The 22134-nt window shown below is 48.0% G+C and overlaps 1 protein-coding gene across 7 annotated transcripts in view; it reads right to left on the bottom strand.

Moving 5' to 3' along the window:
• Window positions 1–22134, bottom strand: part of CRYBG2 (crystallin beta-gamma domain containing 2) — a 34575-nt gene that overhangs the window by 893 nt on the left and 11548 nt on the right. For 2 of the 7 annotated variants that reach the window (XM_046661974.1, XM_046661972.1), the window contains exons 4-21: window positions 20946–22134; window positions 20490–20537; window positions 20292–20404; window positions 19993–20122; window positions 17944–18083; window positions 17004–17130; window positions 16739–16774; window positions 16244–16380; window positions 15960–16086; window positions 15763–15795; window positions 15541–15680; window positions 15324–15450; window positions 15050–15082; window positions 14819–14931; window positions 4348–4477; window positions 2938–3077; window positions 2440–2563; window positions 799–957 (exon numbers count right to left, since the gene is read on the bottom strand). The exon at window positions 20946–22134 is cut by the window's right edge and continues 1569 nt beyond it. In XM_046661974.1, the coding sequence (XP_046517930.1) occupies window positions 799–957; window positions 2440–2563; window positions 2938–3077; window positions 4348–4477; window positions 14819–14931; window positions 15050–15082; window positions 15324–15450; window positions 15541–15680; window positions 15763–15795; window positions 15960–16086; window positions 16244–16380; window positions 16739–16774; window positions 17004–17130; window positions 17944–18083; window positions 19993–20122; window positions 20292–20404; window positions 20490–20537; window positions 20946–22134 (3046 nt within the window). The other 5 variants (XM_046661975.1, XM_046661973.1, XM_046661976.1 and 2 more) reach the window with 5 other exon arrangements.

Genomic DNA, 22134 nt, shown 5'->3' with positions numbered 1-22134 from the left:
AGAGCCAACGTTCCTCTCACTCCAAGTAAAAGACAAAACCCTTTCAATGGCCTACAAAGACTTACACCCCCATAACCTTTCTGACCTCATCTCCTGCTCCTACTTCCCTCACTCACTTCACTCCAGCCATTCAGGTGGCCTTGCTAGTCCTAGAAAATTCCAGGCTTGTTCCCACCTCAGGGCCTTTGCACTTGCTATTCCTTTGCCTGAATACTCTTCCCTCAGACATCTGCATGGTTGCCTCCCTCAAATGTCACCCTCTCAGGAAGAGCTCCCCTTGTCAGAGCTGCTGACACTCCTTATTCTCCTTCCATCATTTATTTTTTCTCTCTTGCACTTTTCCTCTTTGAAAGTACTAAGATATGTTACTCCTTGAAATTGTTTCTGTCTCTTCTCACTAGGATGTAAGCTTCAGGAGGGCAGGGGGGTATTTCTGTATTCTCACTGCTGTATTCCCAGCACCTAGGGCAGGGCCCGGCACATCGCAGGTGCTGAAGACACATTTGTGGCATGGATCTATTATTAGTAGTAGGATCCAAGCTCTGTCACAAGATAGCAGAGCCGGGAGGTCCCTTGCAAGGATTTGGTTCAACATTCTTCTCTTGCACACAGGGGACTGAGACCCAGAGAAGAGCCTCAATTGCCCAGGGGTGCACAGCCTGCATTCTCCACCTCCCTAGGGTCCTGGCATCTGTGTATATCTCTCTGTTTCTCCAGCCTAAGGGTGGGTCCTGTTCCTGACTAGGCCTATGAGAGCCTGGGGCCCTGGTGTCCCTGTCCCAGCCCCCAAACTGGTACCTGGTTCTTCAGCAGCCCATCCTCGTAGTACCAGATGGAGCTGCCTCTGGCTTGCGGCTCCGAGACCACCACACGGCCCGCCTTCATGTCCTCGACGTGGTCCGGCACTGCCAGGAATCCCCCCAGAGCTGCATTCCAGAGGCGGAAATATGCCCGGCGCTGGGGAGTGCGGGGAGCTGAGAGTCAGGGGTCCCTGGGGAGGAATGCTCCTGCCTGGGTCCCCAACGCACTCAACCCTAGGCCCTCCTTCCTGCCCCTAAACTTTCCTCGGCCCTGCTCCGTCACCCCTTCTTTCACTCACACACACCAAAGGCACATACGTAATGCACACCCACACCCACATGGTTCCAGGTCTACAGACATACTCACAGACATATACAGAGGGACACACCAGCAGATACACCCAAGGTCCACATGGTTGCACAAAAGTTTGCAGCAGACAAACACATGGATACACGCAGCCATGCAAACGCACACATACTAACTGATGCGCAGGTCCCCCCAGCCATCTCTGTGCCTGGGACTTATGTTTGCTAAGAGGATGGATGCATGTAGGAATACAGACATGCAGACACACACTCATGCTGAAGAGGTGCCATGGTGGGGAAACACTGGACTGTCATGAGACCAGGCTCTGCCACAAATCAGAGGGGGTCTTGGATAGGGGTAATAACAGTAATAAGAACCCAGCTAATGTTTGTTGAGTGCCTACCCACTCAAGCACTGTTCTAAGGACTTTATATACATTATTTATCTTCAGTCCTCAAAACAACTCCATCATCTATATTATCCCCATTTTAAAGATGAGGAAACTGAGGTCCATGGAGGTACAGTACTTGCCCAAGATTGCAGAGCAAATCCTTGTCCACTTCTCTGGGCCTTTATTTCCTCATCTGTAAAATGGGAGGGTGGGAGATAATCTCCAAGATTTCTTCTAGCAATGATGTTAGAAGAGTCTGTGAATATGGGGACCACACAAATAGCCTCATACAAAGAGGCACACACTCTCAACAGTGTCACAAATGCAGGCACGTGTAGTCATAAACACACTCTCACAGACGTGTACAGACACACAACCACAGGTGACCTCCAGAGCACACAGACGCTTGGATACAAATGACATCATGGGCACAGGCACGCGCATGTGTGCGCGCACACACATACACACCCCCCATGGCTGGGCCTCCACCTAAATGCACGTTTACATAAATGGGACACATGTCCAGACACACGCTCACAGACATACAGGTCACACATGTGGACACAGTGTTCCCCAAAGTGAGGCGTGCTTACTACTGGTGGGTGGTACGTGAGATAAATTTCAGTCCTATGTGGATAAACACATTGTTAAAAATTTAATGGTAATGTATTTATTATAATGTCTACTAAAAAAATCATATACACACATCAAACCCAGGATTTAGGGTTATTCTTTAGGATAAGGATAAAGCAAAAAAAAGTGAGTTGATTTAAAGAAAAACCTTAAACAGCTAAGTATTAACCATTCAGTATTAATGGTTTACGAGGAATGAGATGTGGCAAAAATTGTGACAAAAGTACACAAATGCCGAGTTTGGGAAACACACAGACACACACCCAGACAGGCTGGCATAGACACGCTCAACCTGACACGCTACCCACCTGCTTGATGGGGTAGAGGGAACCCACTCTCTGGGTCCCACTGTAGGTCAGCCAGTTGGTGATCTCACAGCTGCTCACCAGCCACTGGCGGCCCCGGAAGTCGCTGTGCTCACAGAGTACCCAGCTGGGCCCAGCAAGCGCCAGAGACACAGAAGGGAAGACAGACAGGCAGACAGGTGAGGGAGGAGGCACGGACAGCAGAATGTTCTCCATCTCCTTTTCTCTCATGCTGGGGCTTCTCTGTCTGGGGCCGGGGTCCCAAGCGGGGAGCGGGAGGCTGGGAAGTAGGTTTGGGGTTTGCAGGACAGAGGAGGGTCCTGGAGAGGACCCCCGGGCTGGGGTTCAAGCCCTGAGAGCCAGTGACCTGCTCAGTCTGCACTTCTCCTCCCTCTTGGCTGGGCGGGGAGTGGAGTAGAAGTGCGGATGGGGGAGAGGCTAGAGACCCAGCCCTCAATCCAGCAGCCCCCAATCCCTCGTGCCTCCCCACAGCACACTTACACGCCCCCCTTGATCTGCACAGACAGCACGTGGTTGTTGAAGCCCTCGGCTTGCAGGCTCCGCACCTCCCGGTTGAGCTCAATCTCCTTCCCCTCGAAGCACTCCAGTCCATACAGGAAAATGGAGGGCTCTGAAAAGTGCTGGGGACCCAGGGACATAGAGAGGGGTGAGGCCACGAGAGCCCCGGCCCCAGACTCAGCCCCCCAATCCAGATACCCCAACACCCAGATTGGCATTTCAGGCCCCCTGCCCTCCTGAGCTCCACCCCACAGGGTCCCTGACTCCTGGACACTGCCAGCTGGATGTCCCCCAGATTCTCAGAGGCAGCATCTGCCAGACTGGGCCCCCCTCTGCCCCCTCACACCTTCTCCCCAGGAAATGGCACTTCTAAGAATAGTAATAATAATAATAATGGTAATTATAGCAGTTCTTATATATTCAGGGCTTATAACATGCCAGATTCTGTGCTGGGCGCTTTACCAATCTCATTACAACTTCTCAACAACACTATAAGGTAGGCGCTATTATTACCCCTGCTTAATGGGGAAACCGAGGCTGGGGAAGATTAAACCACTTTCTTAAAGCCCTAAAGTGGAGCTCAGAACCAGGTCTATCTGCCTTCAGAGCCCAACGTGTAATTGTAAAGAGCTTGGACTCAGCAGCTGGGCTGCCTCAGTGAGAGGCACTGCCTGTTACCCCGGCTCTGCCTGTTACCAGCTGTGTGACCTGGAGCAAGTCACGTGACCTCTCTGTGCCTTAATTGTCACATCTAGAAGAGGGAGACAGTGATGAACCTCAGAGGGTTATGGTGAGGTTTAAACACCTTAGTACACGGGGAGCCTGTCAAACACAGCCTAGAGCATGGTATGTGCTCAGTAAACCTCAGCTGTCCTGCTTGTTCTGCTTGTCCTGCTGCTGCTGGCCCACCCACCCAGTCACAGTCCTACAGACTCTAGCTCCCTAATATGGCCCGTGTCACTTCTCTCCATCTCCTGCCTGGTCCAGGCTTTCATCACTCATTCTGGCTTCCTGGAGCAGCAACTCCAGTGCCTGGCCTCTGCCCTGCCCCCAGCCTGCCCTGAGCACTCCTCTCCCTGTACCACTTCTGTGTCTGGACACACCACCCTGCATTGGAATCTTTATGTCAATGTGACCATATGTTCCTCGAAGGTGGGGCTGTGTCCAATTTATTTTAGTCTCCCCAGGACCTATCTCAGTGAGTGCTCAATAAATCTCTAGAAAGTTGAACTGGCTTTGAAGCCCTGGGGTCAAGGGGACCCAGAATGGTTCTGAAGAAGACTAGATTCAAGCCCCAGCAGCTCACTCAGCATCGAGAAGAGGCTGTGTCCACGACTCCCCCAGCAGCACCCCCTGCCTCAGGGATGCCTGGAGCTGGACAAGGGCACTCACCAGGGGTACCTTCTGGAGAGACCCCAAGACTGTGGAGGCTAGGCAGCCCATGGCCGTGAGAGTGGGGAACTCGCCCTCGGAGAGAATGTGCTGGTCACCCTCAAAGTTCTTCTCATCAAACAGGATCCAGCTGGGGAAGAGGAAGAATGGGGGGATGTGAGTGGGTATTTGAGTCTGCCCTGTCCTTGGCCTGCCCCCTGAGGCCCCCTGAGATACAGCAGAGTGGATGCAGACTTGACTGTAACCCTCCTGGTCCAGGAGAGATCAAGGATGAATAGGCACTGCAGCAGCAGGGACTAAGGTCAGACTTTGGAAATGACTGAATGAAATCATACTGCCCCATGGAGAGAAATTTGGTAATATCAAGCAAAACTCTATGCACAGGGCCAGCCCGGTGGTGCAGCAGTTAAGTTCGCACATTCCACTTTGGTGGCCCAGGGTTCACCAGTTCAGATCCCGGGTGTGGACCTACACACTGCTTATCAAGCAATGCTGTGGCAGGCATCCCATATATAAAGTAGAGGAAGATGGGCATGGACGTTAGCTAGGGCCAATCTTCCTCAGCAAAAAGAAGAGGATTGGAAGTAGATGTTAGTTCAGGGCTAATCCTCCTCAAAAAAAAAATGCTTTATGCGTAATTACTCAGCAATCCCATTTCTGGAATCCATCCCAAAGACACCCTTCAAAAACATGAAAAGACACATGCACAAGGAGGTTCATTACAACACTGTTTGCAATGACAAAAAGTGGAAGCAGCCCAAATGTCCATCAACCAGGGATTGGTTAATAAGCTAAGAATCTAAAATACAATATAGCAGTAAAAAAAACCTCTTAAGAGGATATAAAGTGATCTCCAACCTGTCAAATAAAAAGCAAGGTGTATAACAGTGTTTCTAGAATGTTTCCTTTTTCCTTTTTTTAAAGCGATTTCTTTTTAAAAAATTTTTTAAAAAATTTTTTTCCTTTCTCTCCCCAAAGCCCCCCAGTACATAGTTGTATCTTCTTCGTTGTGGGTCTTTCTAGTTGTGGCATGTGGGACGCTGCCTCAGCGTGGTTTGATGAGCAGTGCCACGTCCACGCCCAGGATTCGAACCAAAGAAACAATGGGCTGCCTGGAGCGGAGCGTGCGAACTTAACCACGGGGCCAGCCCCTAGAATGTTTCCTTTTTTTAAAATTGAGATATAATCCACATACCATAAAATTCACTCTTTCAAAGTGTATAATTCAGTTGTTTTTAGTATATTGACCAGGTTGTAGTATGCTTCTTTTTGTGTAAGAAAATGGGGGAGGAGAGAAACAAAATATACTTGTTATATTTCTATAGTTATATGTAAATTTACATATGGTGTATACTTGCTTATATCTTCAAAAAGAAACAAGGGAAAAATAAACACTTAAAAAAAAAAAGATTACCTGTCAGGGAAGAGAGAGAAAAAGGTAGCAGAGACAGAGACGGAAGCTACTGTTTTTAAGTCTTGACTTGGGAACTGCTGTGGACTGAATGTGTCTCCCCAAAATTCGAACATTGAAGCCCTAACTTCAAATATGATGGACTTTGAGAGGTAATTAGGTTTAGATGAGGTCATGAAGGTAAAGCCCCCCTGATGGGATTAGTATCCTTATAAGAAGAAGAAGAGACAGGAGCTCTCTCTCTACCATGTGAGGACACAGCAAAAAGGCAGCCGTCTAAGGAAGAGAGCCCTTACCAGGGAACTCAACCGACCAGCACCTTGATCTTGGACTTCCCAGCCTCCAGAACTTCAAGAAAATAAATTCCTGTTGTTTCAGCCAGTCAGTGTATGGTATTTTGTCACAGCAGCCCAAGCTGACTAACACAGGAACATTGTAAATATTTAATGTAATTAAAAAACAGAATTAGGGGAGTGATGTCAGCATCACAGTGGAGTGATTTATTCCCTTTGTCTCTCCCCTAAGTTAAAATAAATGGACATTCATTAACCAACAGAGGATTCCCTGCACAGCACAATAGGATGTCTGAGAGATCCACACAGCCATGCGTGTGAAGGTGGGTGGACTGGGTCCCCAGAAGACAGTGGAACTAGGTGAGCACACCTCTCCCCCTCCCTGGTGGCAGTGACCTAGTTCATGGGTTCTCACACAGCAGCCGGCACGACTGTAAGAGAAAGTAGGGGCAGCTTCACCTGTGCACGAATGCCTTTGGAGTGGTAGCCTGGCCTGTGGAAGCACTCACCATGCCACAGTGGTCCCTCCTGTGGGAACACTTCTCACTGAGTGGTGCAGCTCAGCCCCCGTGAAGGAGCCCCCACCAAGTGCAGCAGCTTAGCCGAACCACCCGCAAGCAGAGAGCCGGCCAGAGCAAAAGGAAGTGCCCCTTCTCTCTTGCCTAGCAAGCAGCTCAGCTGGTCTCCTGCAGAACTCAGTGGTGCTACATAAGAATGACCCACCCATGGAGCACACAGGCCCAACCTGCACATCTGTGCATGACCTGACAAGCAGCTGTGGCCAGAGCACAAATGCAGACCAGCCCTACCAGCACAACTTCCAGAAGACAGGGTGAAATCAGAAAACATAGCTCCTGCCCCACCCCCAGTGGTGGCAGGTGGAATCTGCAACCTGATACTACCACAAATGTGCCAGCAAAGGATCAATTCATCAAACACCATGAGGAACCACATTAACACTTCAGAGCAGAAGGAAAATGACAAGTCTCCAGAAATGAGTCCTGAAGTCACAGCAATTTACAATGTAAATGACAGAAAATTCAAAATAATTGTCATAAAGAAAGTTAACAAGTTACAAGAAAACAGAAAGACAATCCAATGGGCTTAGGAATAAAATTAATACGCAGAAGGAATACTTCATCAAAGAGACTGAAATGATAAAAACAAACAAACAAATTCTGGACATGAAGAACACAATTAATGAGACAAAAAATAATCTAGAATCCATAAAAAATAGAGCTGACATTATGGAGGACAGAGTTAGCGATTTAGAGGATAGAAATACAGAAATGCTTCAGGTGGAAGAGGAAGAGAACTAAGATTTGTAAAAAGTGAAGAAATTCTTCGAGAAATATCCAACTGAATTAGGAAAAGCAACATAAGGATTATAGGTATTCCAGATGGAGAAGAGGGTGAGAAAGGAGCAGAGAGCTTGTTCAAAGAAATAATAGCTGAGAACTTCCCAAACCTGGGGAAGGAATTGGACCTACAAGTACATGAAGAAAATAGAACTCCTAATTACATCAATGCAAAAAGATCTTCTCCAAGGTATACAATATTAAAACTGGCAAAAGACAATGACAAAGAAAAAATATTAAGGGCAGCAAGGCAGAAGAAAATAACCCACAAAGGAATCCATATCAGGCCTTCAGTGGATTTCTTAGCAGAAACCTTACAGGCAAGGGGAGAATGGAATGATATATTCGAAATACTGAAAGACAAAAACTTTCAGCCAAGCATACTCTATCCAGTGAAACTATCCTTCAGATACAATGGAGAAATAAAAGCTTTCCCAGATAAACAAAAGCTGAGGCAATTCATTGCCACTAGGCCTGACTTACAGGAAACATTGAAAGGAGCGCTCCCACCTGAAACTAAAAAGCAAAGGTTTACAAAACCTTGAGGAAGGAGATAAATAGACAGACAGAATCAGAAAATTGCAACTCTATATCAGAATAGGTTAGTAAACACTTAATTATAACATAAAAGACAAACAGAAGGAAAGCATCAAAAATAACTATAAAAACTTCAATTTAGTCACAAACTCACAACACAGAAAGGAACAATTTGTGACAACAATAACTGAGAAGGGGAAGAGGAGAGGGATGGAACCAGCTTAGGCTAACGGAGACAAGAGGCATTCAGAAAATGGACTATCTCATCTATGAGATCTTTTATACAAACTTCATGGTAACCACTAAACAAAAAATCATAGCAGAGTCACAAATCACAAAGAGAAAACTGAAAAACCATCACAGAAAACCACCAAACTGAAATGGCAGTCAGAAATACAAGGGAAGAGAAACAATGGAAATATAGAACAACTGGAAAACAAGAGATAAAATAGCAGGATTAAGCCCTCATATATCGATAATCACTCTAAATGTAAATGGATTGAATTCTCCAATCAAAAGACAGAGTGGTTGGATGGATTAAAAAATAAGACCCAAAAACATGCTGCCTCCAGGAAACACATCTCAGCTCTAAAGACAGACACAGGCTCAGAGTGAAGGGATGGAAGATGATACTCTAAGCAAATGGCAAGCGAAAGAAAGCATGTGTTGCCATACTTACATCAGACAAAGCAGACTTTAAGATAAAAAAGACAATGAGAGACAAAGAGGGGCAGGATATAAGGATAAAAGGGATATTCCACCATGAGAACATAACACTGGGGCTGGCCCCATGGCTGAATGGTTAAGTTTGTGTGCTCTGCTTTGGTGGCCCAGGGTTTCACTGGTTTGGATCTTGGGTGCAGACCTAGCACTGCTCCTCAAGCCATGTTGAGGCAGCATCCCACAAAGCAGAGCCAGAAGGACCTACAACTAGAATATACAACTATGTACTGGGGGCTTTGAAAAAAGAAGAAGAAGAAAAAAAGACTGGCAACAAATGTTAGCTCAGGCACCAATCTTTAAAAAAATTAAAAAGAGGGACCTAACACTTATGAATGTATATGCATGTACCACAGGAGCACCAAAATATATAAAGCAACTATTAACAGACCAAAAGGGAGAAATTAACAGCAATACAATAATAGTAGAGGACCTCAACACCCCACTTACATCAATAGATAGATCATCCAGACAGAAAGTCAACAAGGAAACAGTAGCCTTAAATGATATAACAGACCAGATGGACTTAATAGACATATATAGAACATTCCATCCCAAAACAGCAGAATACACATTCTTCTCAAGTGCACAAGGAACTTCTCAAAGATAGACCATATGTTGGGAAATAAGGCAAGCCTCAATAAATTTAAGAATATTGGAGGCTGGCCCAGTAGAGTAGCAGTTAAGTTTGCATGTTCCACTTCTCAGCGGCCCGGGGTTCGCCAGTTTGGATCCTGGGTGCAGACATGGCACCGCTTGGCATGCCATGCTGTGGTAGGCATCCCACATACAAAGTAGAGGAAGATGGGCATGGATGTTAGCTCAGGGCCAGGCTTCCTCAGCAAAAAGAGGAGGACTGGCAGTAGTTAGCTCAGGGCTAATCTTCCTCAAAAAAAAAAAACAAAAAAAAAACCGAATATTGAAATCACATCAAGCATCTTTTCTGACTACAGTGCTATGAAACTACAAATCAACCACAGGAAAAAGGCTGGGAAAGTCACAAATATGTAGAGACTAAACAACATGCTACTGAACAACCATTGGATCAATGAAGGAATCAAAGGAGAAATAAAACAATACCTGGAGACAAATGAAAATGAAAACACAATATACCGGCTCTTATGGGATGCAGTAAAAGTGGTGCTAAGAGGGAAATTCAAAGCAATACAGGCCTACCTCAACAAAGAAGAAAAATCTCAAACAAGCAATCTTAAATTACACCTAACAGAACTAGAAAAAGAACAACAAACAAAGTCAGCAGAAGGAAGAAAATAATAAAAATTAGAGCAGAGGTGGCCAGCCTGGTAGTGCAATGGTTAAGTTTGCATGTTCTGCTTTGGTGGTCTGGGTTTCCCAGTTCAGATCCCAGGTGCAGACCCATGCACAGCCTGTCAAGCCAATGCTGTGGCAAGCATCCCACATATAAAGTGGAGGAAGATGGGCCTGGATGTTAGCTCAGGGCCAATCTTCCTTGGCAAAAAAGAGGAAGATTGGCAGCAGATGTTAGCTCAGGTCTAATCTTCCTCAAAAAAAAAACAAAACAAACAAACAAAAACCACCAAATTAGAGCAGAAATAAATGAAATAGAGACTAAAAAAACAATAGAAAGGATCAATGAAACTAAGAGCCGATTCTTTGAGAAGACAAATAAAATTGATAAACCCTTAGCCAGACTCACCAAGAAAAAAGAGAGAAGGCTCAAATAAATAAAATCTAAAATGAAAGAAGAGAAATTATAAAGGACACCACAGAAATACAAAGGATTATAAGAGAATACTATGAAAAACTATATGCCAACAAATTGGACAACCAAGAAGAATTGGATAAATTCTTAGACTCATACAACCTCCCAAAACTGAATCAAGAAGAAATAGAGAATCTGAATAGACCAATCACAAGTAAAGAGATTGAAATAGTAATCAAAAACCTCCCAAAAAACAAAAGTCCAGGACCAGATGGCTTCTCTGGAGAATTCTACCAAACATTCAAAAGATTTATTACCTATCCTTCTCAAATTATTCCAAAACATTGAGGAAGATGGAATGCTTCCTAACTCATTCTATGAAGCCAACATTACCCTGAGACCAAAACCAGTCAAGGACAACACAAAGAAGGAAAATTACAGACCACTATCACTGATGAACACAGATGCAAAAATACTCAACAAAATATTGGCAAATTGAATACAGCAATACATTAAAAGGATCATACACCATGATCAAGTGGAATTTATACCAGGGATGCAGGGATGGTTCAACATCCGCAAATCAATCAATGTGATACACCACATTAATAAAATGAGGAATAAAAATCACATGATCATCTCAATAGATGCAGAGATAGCATTTGACAAGATCCAACATCCATTTATGATAAAAACTCTCAGTAAAATGGGGATAGAAGGAAAGTACCTCAATATAGTAAAGGCCATATACGACAAAACCACAGCCAACATCATACTTAATAGTGAAAACCTGAAAGTCATCCCTCTGAGAACAGGAGCAAGACAAGGGTGCTCACTCTCACTACTCCTATTCAACACAGTACTGGAGGTTGTGGCCAGAGCCATTAGACAATAAAAAGAAATAAAAGGTATCCAAATTGGAAAGGCACAAGTAAAAAAGTTTGCAGATGACATGATTCTATATATAGAAAACCCTAAAGAATCCACCAGAAGACTATTAAAAATAATTAACGACTACAACCAAGTCGCAGGGTACAAAATCAACTTAGAAAAATCAGTTGCATTTCTATACATTAATAATGAACTAGCAGAAAGAGAAGTCAAGAATACAATCCCATTTACAATGGAAAGAAAAATAACAAAATATCTAGGAATAAACTTAACCAAGGAGGTGAAAGACCTACACACTGAAAAGTATAAGACATTATTGAAAGAAATCAAAGAAGACATAAAGAAATGGAAAAATACTCCATGCTCATGGACTGTAAGAATGAAGATAGCTAAAATGTCCGTATTACCTAAAGCAATCTAGATTCAATGCAATAGATTCAATGCAACCCCAATCAGAATCCCAATGACATTCTTCACAGAAATACAACAAAGAATCCTAAAATTTATGTGGAACAACAAAAGACCCTGAATACCCAAAGCAATCTTGAGACTAAAGAACAAAGCTGGAGGCATCACAATCTCTGACTGCAAAATATATTACAACAGTGATCAAAACAGCATGGTACTGACACAAAAACAGGCACACAGATCAATGGAACAGAATTGAAAGCCCAGAAATAAAACCACACATCTATGGACAGCAAATCTTTGACAAAGGAGCCAAGAACATACAATGGAGAAAGGAAAGTCTCTCTAATAAATGGTGTTGTGAAAACTAGTCAGCCACATGCAAAAGAATGAAAGTAGACCATTATCTTATAACATACACAAAAATTAACTCAAAATGGATTAAAGACATGAATGTAAAACCTGAAATGATAAGACTCCTAGAAGAAAATATAGGTAGTACACTCTTTGACATCAATGTTAGCAGCATCTTTTTGAATACCATGTCTACTCAGGCAAGGGAAACAAAATTAAAAATAAACAAATGGGACTACAACAGACTAAAAAGCTTCTGCAAGGCAAAGCAAACCATGAATAAAATGAAAAGACAACCCACTAACTGGGAGAAACTATTGCAAATCATATAACCAACAAGGGGTTAATCTCCAAAATATATAAAGAACTCACACAACTCAACAACAAAGAAACAAACCTGATCAAAAAATGGGCAGAGGATATGAACAGACATTTTTCCAAAGATATACAGATGGCCAACAGGCACACGAAAAGATGTTCAACATCACTAATTATTAGGGAAATGCAAATCAAAACTACAATGAGATATCACCTCACACCCCTCAGAATGGCTACAATTAACAAGATGAGAAATAATAAGTGTTGGAGAGGATGTGCAGAAAAGGGAACCCCCATACACTGCTGGTGGGAATGCAAACTGGCGTAGCCACTATGGAAAACAGTTATAGAGATTTCTCAAAAAATTAAAAATAGAAATGCCATACAATCCAGCTATCCCACTACTGGGTATTCATACAAAGAACATGAAATCAACAATACAAAGAGATCTATGCACCCCTATGTTCATCGCAGCATTATTCAATATGTGGAAGCACCCAAGTGCCCATGATGAATGGATAAAGAAGATGTGGTATATATACACAATGAAATACCACACAGCTGTATATATAAAAAAAAGACAAAATCGTCCCATTTGCAACAATATGGATGGACCTTGGGTGTAAGGGAAATAAGCCAGACAGAGAAAAACAAACACTGTAGATTTCACTCATATGTGGATGGTAAACAAGCACATGGATAAAGAGAACAGATTAGTGGTTACCGGGGGGAATGGCATCAGGAGGTGGGCGAAAGGGGTAAAGGGGCACATATATAAGGTGACAGACAAAAACTAGACTATTGGTGGTGAGGACGATGCAGTCTACACAGAAACTGATACATAATAATGTACACCTAAAATTATACAATGTTATAAACCAATATGACCTCAATAAAATAATTTTTTAAAAACAGAACTAAATAAAAATTATTCTTAAAAATTAAAGTAAATCAAATAAATGAACCTAACTATGTATCAGGTTGGTGGCATAAGCACACAAAAAAGTATTATTTCAAATATCTTAAAACACAATGTTTTCAACTGTACATACCAAATTGGATGTAGGTGAATACCTGAGGATAGAAAGAACCACAGAGAAAGCTCAAATAGCATTCACTGATTTTTACTGTCGGTAGTAATATCACTACTACAATTTTGAAATACCTAGCATGCAGATTTTGGTCTCTAAATACCATTTACCACTAAAAGGAACCAGAGTTCCTTGGGAAATAATTGAGTCCAAGTTTGGGGTAAAAAATGTACAAAATGATCCTCGAGGATCTTATAGAACTAGAAACACAAGGAAGTTATAAACAACTATTGAGGGGCTGGCCTGGTGGCGCAGTGGTTAAGTTTGCATGTTCTGCTTCGGTGGCCTGGGGTTCACCAGTTCGGATCCCAGGTGCGGACATGGCACCACTTGGCAAGCCATACTGTGGCAGGCATCCCACATATAAAGTAGAGGAAGATGGGCATGGATGTTAGCTCAGGGCCAGGCTTCCTCAGCAAAAAGAAGAGGATTGGAAGCAGTTGGCTCAGGGCTAATCTTCCTCAAAAAAAAAAAAAAATTATCATTTTGTAACCTCTAAAGAAATAATGGGTCTAGGCAATTATCATCAATGGATACTAAACCTATTAGGTGAAAGGTAAATGGGGAATCCTATAATGTAGGGATCTTAATATCACTAAAAGTGGGCCAACCAGACATTTGCCCCCTGATGGGATGCAATGGGAAGTACACAGCACCAACTATGCAGTCTTCTTGCCAACAGAACAAAACACCCTGAATCTCATCAAGCCTCTAGACGGAACTACCAGTTTATAGGAAATATGGGGGACAGAGGAACAAGTTAAAATACACCACCAGAAAGCAATCGGCCAAAAACAGAAGATGGGAAACTTACAGGGCAAATTATTGATTTCTTCAAACAAATAAATGGTCTAAAACAAGAAGTAGGAGAAGGGGACTGTTATAGATCAACCAAATGCAACGTGTGGACCTTGTTTGGATCTTGAGGAAAACAAACCAATTTTGCAAAGGCATGTTTTGGCACAACGGAAGAAATCTGAACATGGACTGGATATTACATAATATTAATAAATTATTGCTAATTTTATTAGATGCGATAATGATTTGTGGCTATGTGGGGAAGGGAGGTCCTTTCTTATTACAGATACATATTGAAATATTTACCTGTGAAATTTTATGTTGGGTCGGGATTTAAAATATTCCACTAAAAAAAAAACGGCAGAAGGATAGATGAAACAAGATTGGGGTTCTTTATACCATACTATCTACAAGCTTTATATTTATTTTGCTTTGTTTTAAGATTGAATGATTCGGGACAGAACAGTTAATCCCAAGGAAACCGAAGGAAGGAAATCATTTGAAAGACACTTTTCCTGCAGCGGGGATTTCCAAACTGAGTTGCGCTCTTCAGGGCAGGTGAACCCCGCCCCCTGCACCTCCGAGCCTCCCCTCCCCTACGTACTCACCTGCTGCCGTGGACGCGGCAGGACTGGGGCTGGAAGGAGGGGGGCAGAGAGGTCTGGTCATCCTCGAAGGAGATTTGGTCGCCCAGAAAGTCAGGGCCGGAGAAAAGCTGAATCTAGGGGCAGAGACAGAAAGAGATGAGAATGAAGGAGGGTGATGGAGACAGAATGGGGAAGAGCGGGAGAGATTTGAAATGAGGGAAGAGGAGACACAGGCTCCCACCAGCTCCTTACCTTCGAGACAAAGTGCAGGTTGTGCTCCCCGACCTGAAGGGAAGGACCAAATTTTCGAGACTTAAGGAAAGTACCAGCTCCTAACCTCAGCTCCTCTGGTTTCGATATTCCGGACCCTAGGGCAGCTCTCCCCAACCCAGGTCTTCATTAGCCCCGCCTCTCCCAGAGCCCCCGCCGCCCTGCGAGCCGCCGGCGTGGTCCTCCCAGTCCCGCCCCCATCCCTGACTCCAAGCCCTGCCCGCTAAGAGGCCCCGCCCCTGCGGCGGGCACGCACCTGCAGCACCGGCTGCAGCGAGGCGAGGGCGCTGTTGCCCGCGCCCCAGTCGTCGCAGTTGCGGTACACGCCTTTCTCCAGCACGTACTGCTCTCCGGAGAAGCCCACCTCCTCATAGGCCACCCACCTGCAGGAAGGGCGGGGCGGGCGTCAGCGGGGCGGAGCCGGCGCCTCGGCTGGAACAGCCCACGGCCCGCCCGGAGTCCGGGTCACTCACACGCCGCTGAGCACGTGGATAGCCTGCGTGCGGGGGCCGTGTTGCACCAGCTCCACGTCCGGCAATGCCTCGCTCACCTCCACGCTGGGCCCCTCGAAGTCCATGGCTTCAAACAGTACCACGGCCGGGTCCCCGAAGTCCTGGGCCCCAAGGACAGTCAGGTCTCTCCCGCCCACTGACGGGAACCCCTGGGAGTGCCCAGACCCCAGGGATGCAGCCCACCAGGGGACTTTGGGGTGAGGCGATCAGTGTGACCTGGGGAAGAGCAGCAGGAGGAGGAGAGGCTAGACCTCGGGGAACACTTCCAGGTGCTCTGGAGAACAGGAGAGGGGGTACAAATACTTCCCTCAACAGACTGTTCCAGGGGCAAGTCTGGCTGTGGCCAGAGGCAGAGGGATGGCCCATTTGCCCTTGCTTACCGTCCGGATGACCCGCAGGGAGGTCAGCGCCTTGTCATAGCCTCCCCAGTGTGACCAATCAGCATATTCCCCCTCCTCCAGCAGATACTGGTGGCCCCGGAAGCCCTCCTTCTCGTAGCCCACCCAGCTGGGGGAAGGGAGAGGACACACACAACTGATCACAGAAAGCCGTCGGATGGGTAAGGCAGCTGCCCCCACCTCTGGGCAGCCCAGGTCACTCCCCACCCCCAAGGGTAGAGGCTAGTGGGGAAGATGAGGGAGAAGGAAGGGTCCTGAGTCCTCACCAGCCCCCAAGAATTCGCAGGGACCCCACAGAGGCCAGGTCGGGGCTCTGGCTGTCTTCTGGCTGCTGAAGGTTGTAGATGTCTCGACTCACTTCCCAGCTGCGGCCCTGAAACCCTGGGGCCTCATAAACCACAGCCTGGGGGAATGGGGGGTGTCAGATTAGTGGGGAGTGATCTGGATCCAAACACACCCAGCCAGCTCAGGATGGCTCTGCCCAGCATCAGCCCAGAGCTAAGCCCTCCCACTGCCTCACTGGGCCCCATCCCTTCACTAAGCCCTATGACCTTACCTAACTCCTATCTCTATTCTGACCTCTGACCTGGTCTTTACACATCAAAAGCCAATTCCCAATGAGTCCATCGGTTCTACCCTCCCAGACCCAGCTTCTGGCCCCCAGCACCCTCTTCTCCTGTCTTCCAGTCCAGGCCACAATAGCCACACACATACCCACCCCGCCCACAGGCCCTCGTTGACCCTGAAGCCCAGACTCTTACCTTGGGCTCCCCTGGCTTCTCCACACTTGGGCAGCCCTGGAGAAGAGACAGGGTTGAGACCAGCCCAGAGGTAGGGGAAGACACATGGGGCTGGGACCTAGAATTTACTTGATCTGACACCCCTAAAAACTACCACCCCCATGTCCTCCCTCTGCCCCACCCCTTGGCTAATCCCCCCTCTCCTCCAAACCCATTCCCAATAGGAGCTGCCAGGCCCTGCATCTTCCCCCTGACTATAGGCTACTTGGGACCACCTGCTCCTTACCAATCTTATGGGCTTCAGGGAGCCCACGCTGGGGTCTGACGTACCCCAGGCCTCTGAGGTGGGGTATTCTCCAGGCTCCAGGATACAGGGGATGTCTTCAAAGAAAGGTTTGGGGTACAGCAGCCACCTGGGGGGAGGCAGAGGCCATTGCACCCCAGATGCCCAGGGACACAGATTGGTGGGTGAGGGGGAAGGTTTAGAGGAGAGAAGGAGGTTTGGGGGAGAGATGCCCATCAAGGGGACTCTGGAGGACATTTCACACCACCGTAATCTCTTATACTTGCTACTCCATCTGTCTCCCTTCCTCTGGCCTGGCTGTCTCTAATTTCACACAGCAGCTGGAGAGTTCTTTCTAGCACACACACCTGCTTAAAAACACCCCAGTAATTCCTCAGAATAAATCCAGCTGCACAGAGACCCTGTGATCCAGCCCCTGCCCTCCGCCTGGGCCTCATATCTCCCCACGTGCTGCTTACACCGGCCAGACTGAACTTTCCAAGCTTAGATCTCGCACCTCTGGACCTTTGCAGGACCTGTTCCCTCTGCTAGATATACTTTTCCCCCCATTCATTCAATTAACAAATGTTTAGGGGCATCTACTCCGTGCCAGGCCCTGCTTCAGGCATCAGGGATACAGTAATGAACAAAACATACAAAACCCTGCCCTCATGGAGCTTAGATTCTTCTGGTTCCAACTCATTCTCAGAGCTGAGGTGTCTCCTCCTCCAGGAGGGCTTCTCTGACCTCAGGCTGCTTTGGTGCGTTTCTGTGCTCACTGAACCCTGTGCTCCCCCGTCCCAGAACTCTGGACTGCCGCTGTCTGCTTACTTGCCTGTCCCCACCAGTAGACTGAGCACTTATGTGTCCTGTCACCTCTGTGTCCCCAGCACCCAGCAGACTGAGTGTTAAATGAAGGGACTCCAGAATAGCCCAGACTCACAGTCCTGTGGAGACAATGGCAGATGCCACCTGCAGGGGCTTCTTCAGGCCCTGGAGGTCCTCCAAGACCTCGGTTAGCTTCACTTCCTCCCCCTTGAGGCCCTCCTCAGAGTACAGGCAGATCTGTGGGGTAATGTAGTCCTGCAGGAGAGGGATAGAAACAGGCAGTGTAAACAGGCCCCCTCAGAGACTACCCCCGCCCACACCTGCTTCCCCAAGTCTATCCAGCGGGCCTCCAGGGGGCTTCTGGGAAACCTTTGTGGCTGTCTCCCCAGAAGCAAGCAAGGGGGACTGGGGTGTTCTCTGCAAGGTCAGCCAGACAGGCCTGAGATTAAAGCCCTTGCTGGTCCCACGCTGGGCCTTTGGGACCTGAGACCAAAGTTCCCAGCAGGAGCCTGCACGTCCCATGCCCTTCGCCTTGCCTCTGGGTAGCCTGCTTTCCAGCCTGGAGGAGGGACCAGTGGGAGGGACAGCTGCTCCCTGAGGTCTAACTTTAACCCTGCCGTTGTACATAATTCCTACCCCTGTTCAGACTGACTACCACCTGCACCTCATCCCAGGAAGCAGCAGGTCCTCTCTGCATTCTGGGTGTTTCTTCCTCACTAGGACCATTTTCATTCACTCATTCCTTCATCAAATGTTTATGAAGCATCTACTGAGTGCAGGACACTGTGCTAATGGCATGTCCTACCCCATCCATTTGGTCCTCCCAACAGGAGTTATTACTCCATTCACAGACTGAGAAAGTGAGGCTCAGCAATGTTAAGCAGCCTGCCAGAGGGGACACAGCCTGTAAGTAGCAGGGCCAAGAACAGAGCAGTGTAGTTTTGTTCACGGTTGCAAGCCAGCACCTCCCACGTGCCTGGAAGACCCTAGGCACCCAGTCAATGCTGAACGAATCAAGTGAATGTGGGTCCGCCTGACTTCAAAGCCCTTGTTTTTCTCTTGTAGCTTGTTATCTCCCACACAAAGAAGAATTTATGGTGAGAGGCTCACAAATTGTCCACAAACATTTGTGTCTTTCTGGAGAGGCTTTGAAAATTCTTGTCCCCTCCTTTGCGTGGCTGGGCCACTGCCCTAGTTAAGACTCATCAGCTCTCGTCCTCTCTCACCAGGAGGATGGCAACAGCTCTGGACTCAGAGTTATTCGTCCTTTCATTAAAAAGAAAAAACTCAAAACATCTGATCAGCCCAGCTTTTATAATTATTGGTTTCTCTTCTGCTTTTCCCTAGTGGCCAAGATGATTTTGTCAAGCTTACTTTCAGTTGATTGTAAATTTGTGTTATGAAAACAGTATTGTTTTTTCCCACTTTACAGATATGAAACTATAATATTGATTATGCCTTTTCAAACCACACAGCCCTTCCTCAAAATTCAGAGGTGCCCCTCAGCTGGAAATCATCACCTTTCCTGGTCTTCCTGCCTTCGAGATCCCTATCCAGCCTTTTCTCCTGGCAGTTGGAAAGATGTTTATAAATCCCCAATCTGGTTCTATGGCTTTCCTGCTTCAAACCCAACCCTCATACCCTAGTTGGACCATGAGTCCTGCAGGGCAGAGAGTAGGTTTCCCCTACCCCCTCATTGGCAGGCGTGGTGCCTGGCACAAAGCAGACCTTAATGAGCATCTGTGAGCCAATGACGGAACAAACATCCGTGGTACCTTGGGTCTGATGTGGGCCTGAAAGCCTGGGTCCTGGGGGTGAGCGAGCACCCACATTCACCCTTACCCGTTTCTGCAGCTCTAATCCAATCCTTTTCCAGCGCCAGCTCAAACTGCCCCAGGCTGCTTTCCCAAGCTGGGGCTTGGCCTCTGCCTGGCCACTGCCTTCCTAAGCCAGGCTGAGCATCCTCCAGAAGCCCTTTGTTCCCCAGTTGGCGCCGAGGTCAGGGATCTATGAGTGAGTCCATAATAAACCCCTTCTGTTCCCTACCCCATATGATCTCTCCCACAGATTCCAACTCTAGGCACCTGAGGCTGTCTCTCTTCTCAGGGCCCGGGGCCCAGGGTAGTCAGCGCAACATCTGGGCCCTCACCCCCAGCCTGCTCACCCGGACAACCCTCCTCAGGGAACCGATGCCTTGGGTACTCCACACTTGCCCCTGGGTTCCGAGTTCCACATCTCCTTCTGGCAGGACCAGCTTCCGGCCCCGGAACTCTGGTTCTTCATATAGCACCCAGCTGCAGGCACAGAGACCCACAGTCACTGGGTGGGGAGAGGATGTACCCACAAAGCAGGATCTCTGGGTAGCTGAGGGGGTTTCTGCAAAGTCAACCTAGGTAGTTCTAGGTTGGCCCTTGCATCCCCCAGCTTCACACACAGGACCCCTGCTGGGCACTCTGCACTCACCAGCCTCGCACCACCCTTATGGAGGCCACAGGGGCCCAGCTGGAAGCATCAGCGATGTCTTCCCAAACCTCCCTGCTGCTGCCTTGGCAGGTGGGCTCCGAGAAGAGGATCATCTGGAGGAGGCACAGTAGGAGTCCTCAGACTCTGTCCTCAGGCTCCTGCCTCCTGCTGGCCCCGCCCACTGCCCCTGACCCCTACCTTTCCAGGCCTGGTGTTCAGCTTGCCCTGGGTCTTCAAGGCTGGGCTCTGGAATGGAGGGCAGTGATAAGAAGTCTTATGGGGTTGTCTTCTTCCTGCCTCCCACCACCTGCCATTCCAGGGACCCAACATCCTCCTGATTGGCCTCCACCTCCAAAGAGCTGGCCCACAGCGGCCTCATCACCCTGTCCCAGGAGTTGGGTGCCTATTGCTCCCCTTGCCCCACTGCCAAGCTATCAGAGCCACCAAGCCCTTTGGAATCCACAGTGCAAATCTCCACCTGTTTGGATAGGGAGACTGAGGCCCAGAGAAACGTGGTCACACAGAACTAGACATCAGACCCAAGCCTCTGGCCTCTGGACACTCTGCCTCCCAGTACCATTTTCCTCACACCATCCAAACCCTGGCCCAGGTGAAGCCAGGTGCCCTCCCTTGTCCACCCAAGTCCTCACTCACCCACCCCTCCGGGAGCCGGGCACATGTGCGCTTCTCTGGTGGCGGCCTTTCGCTGCAGAGCAGGGGTAGCTGTCCTGGCACCTTCCTGAGCCCTGGTGCCCCATGGGGAGGCAGAGCAGATAGTTTTGTGCCCAGTGGTTCCAAGGTGGGGGCCTCCTTGGTAGCAGACACCAGACCACCAAAAAGAAGGCTGCCTCCAAGACGGGAAGTGGGCCTGCTGCCTGCCTGGCACTCTGGCCCCAGCTCTGGGTGGGGGCCCTTGGCACCTGCCATGTGCTTCTTCATCATCTCCAGAGGAGAGCAAGACGCCTGGGGGGGCCTGGCAGGGCGGGAGTCCCAGGAGGGGCTGGGCCCGGCTTTCTCCTGCCTGCGCTGGAGCTTCTCGTCGTCACTCAGGTAGGGGTTCTCTGGTTCTTCCTCCTCCTCCTCCTCCTCCTCCTCCTCCTCTTCCTCTTCCTCCCCCTTTTCTTCCAGTGTAGGCACCTCCTGGGGGCTGGGTCCCAGCACCCATGGCCCAGGCTGGTCCTCCTCGATGGCGGGCAGTGTGGCATACATGGCCAGGTAGGAGGAGCGAGGAGCTCGTGGCAGCCGGTGAGTGCGGAGGATCTCGGGGGGCTCCATGCTCCGTAGGGTATCCAGGAAAATCTCCAGGTCAGTGGCCAGGGCCATCTCCTCCTCCTCTCTCGATGGTTCTGGGAGGGTCTTACCCTTGGTGGAGTCAGGAACAAGCTGGGACTCCAGGCTGGCCTCTGCTCCCACTGGCACTGGGACAGGGGGGCCTCCTGGGCTGGGGGACACTTTGTCCACTGAGGAGCAGGGAGGAGGGATAACAGCAGGACAACCCTGGACAACCACTTTCTGGGTGGGAAATGGGGCAGCAGAAGCACCAGGGCCCTGGACAACCTCTTTTGGGGTGGGATATGATATGGGACTCTCTTCAGAGCCCTGGACAACCTTATCCTTTTGGGGGGATGGGATAGCAGGAGCAGCCAGGCCTTGAACAGCCTCTTCCTTGGTGAGGGAAGGGGCAAGGCTGCCTTCAACACCTTGGACAACCTCTTTTTGTGTGGGAGATGATATGGGGCTCCCTTCAGAGGCCTGGACAACCTTGGTTGGGGGTGAGGCAGTAGGAGCACTAGGATCCTGCACAACCTCTTTCTGGGTGGGAGGTGAGGCAGCAGGAGCACTA

The sequence above is a fragment of the Equus quagga genome, chromosome 5, assembly GCF_021613505.1.
Source record: "Equus quagga isolate Etosha38 chromosome 5, UCLA_HA_Equagga_1.0, whole genome shotgun sequence".
NCBI lineage: Eukaryota > Metazoa > Chordata > Mammalia > Perissodactyla > Equidae > Equus > Equus quagga.
This window is presented reverse-complemented; position numbering and strand designations above follow the sequence as displayed.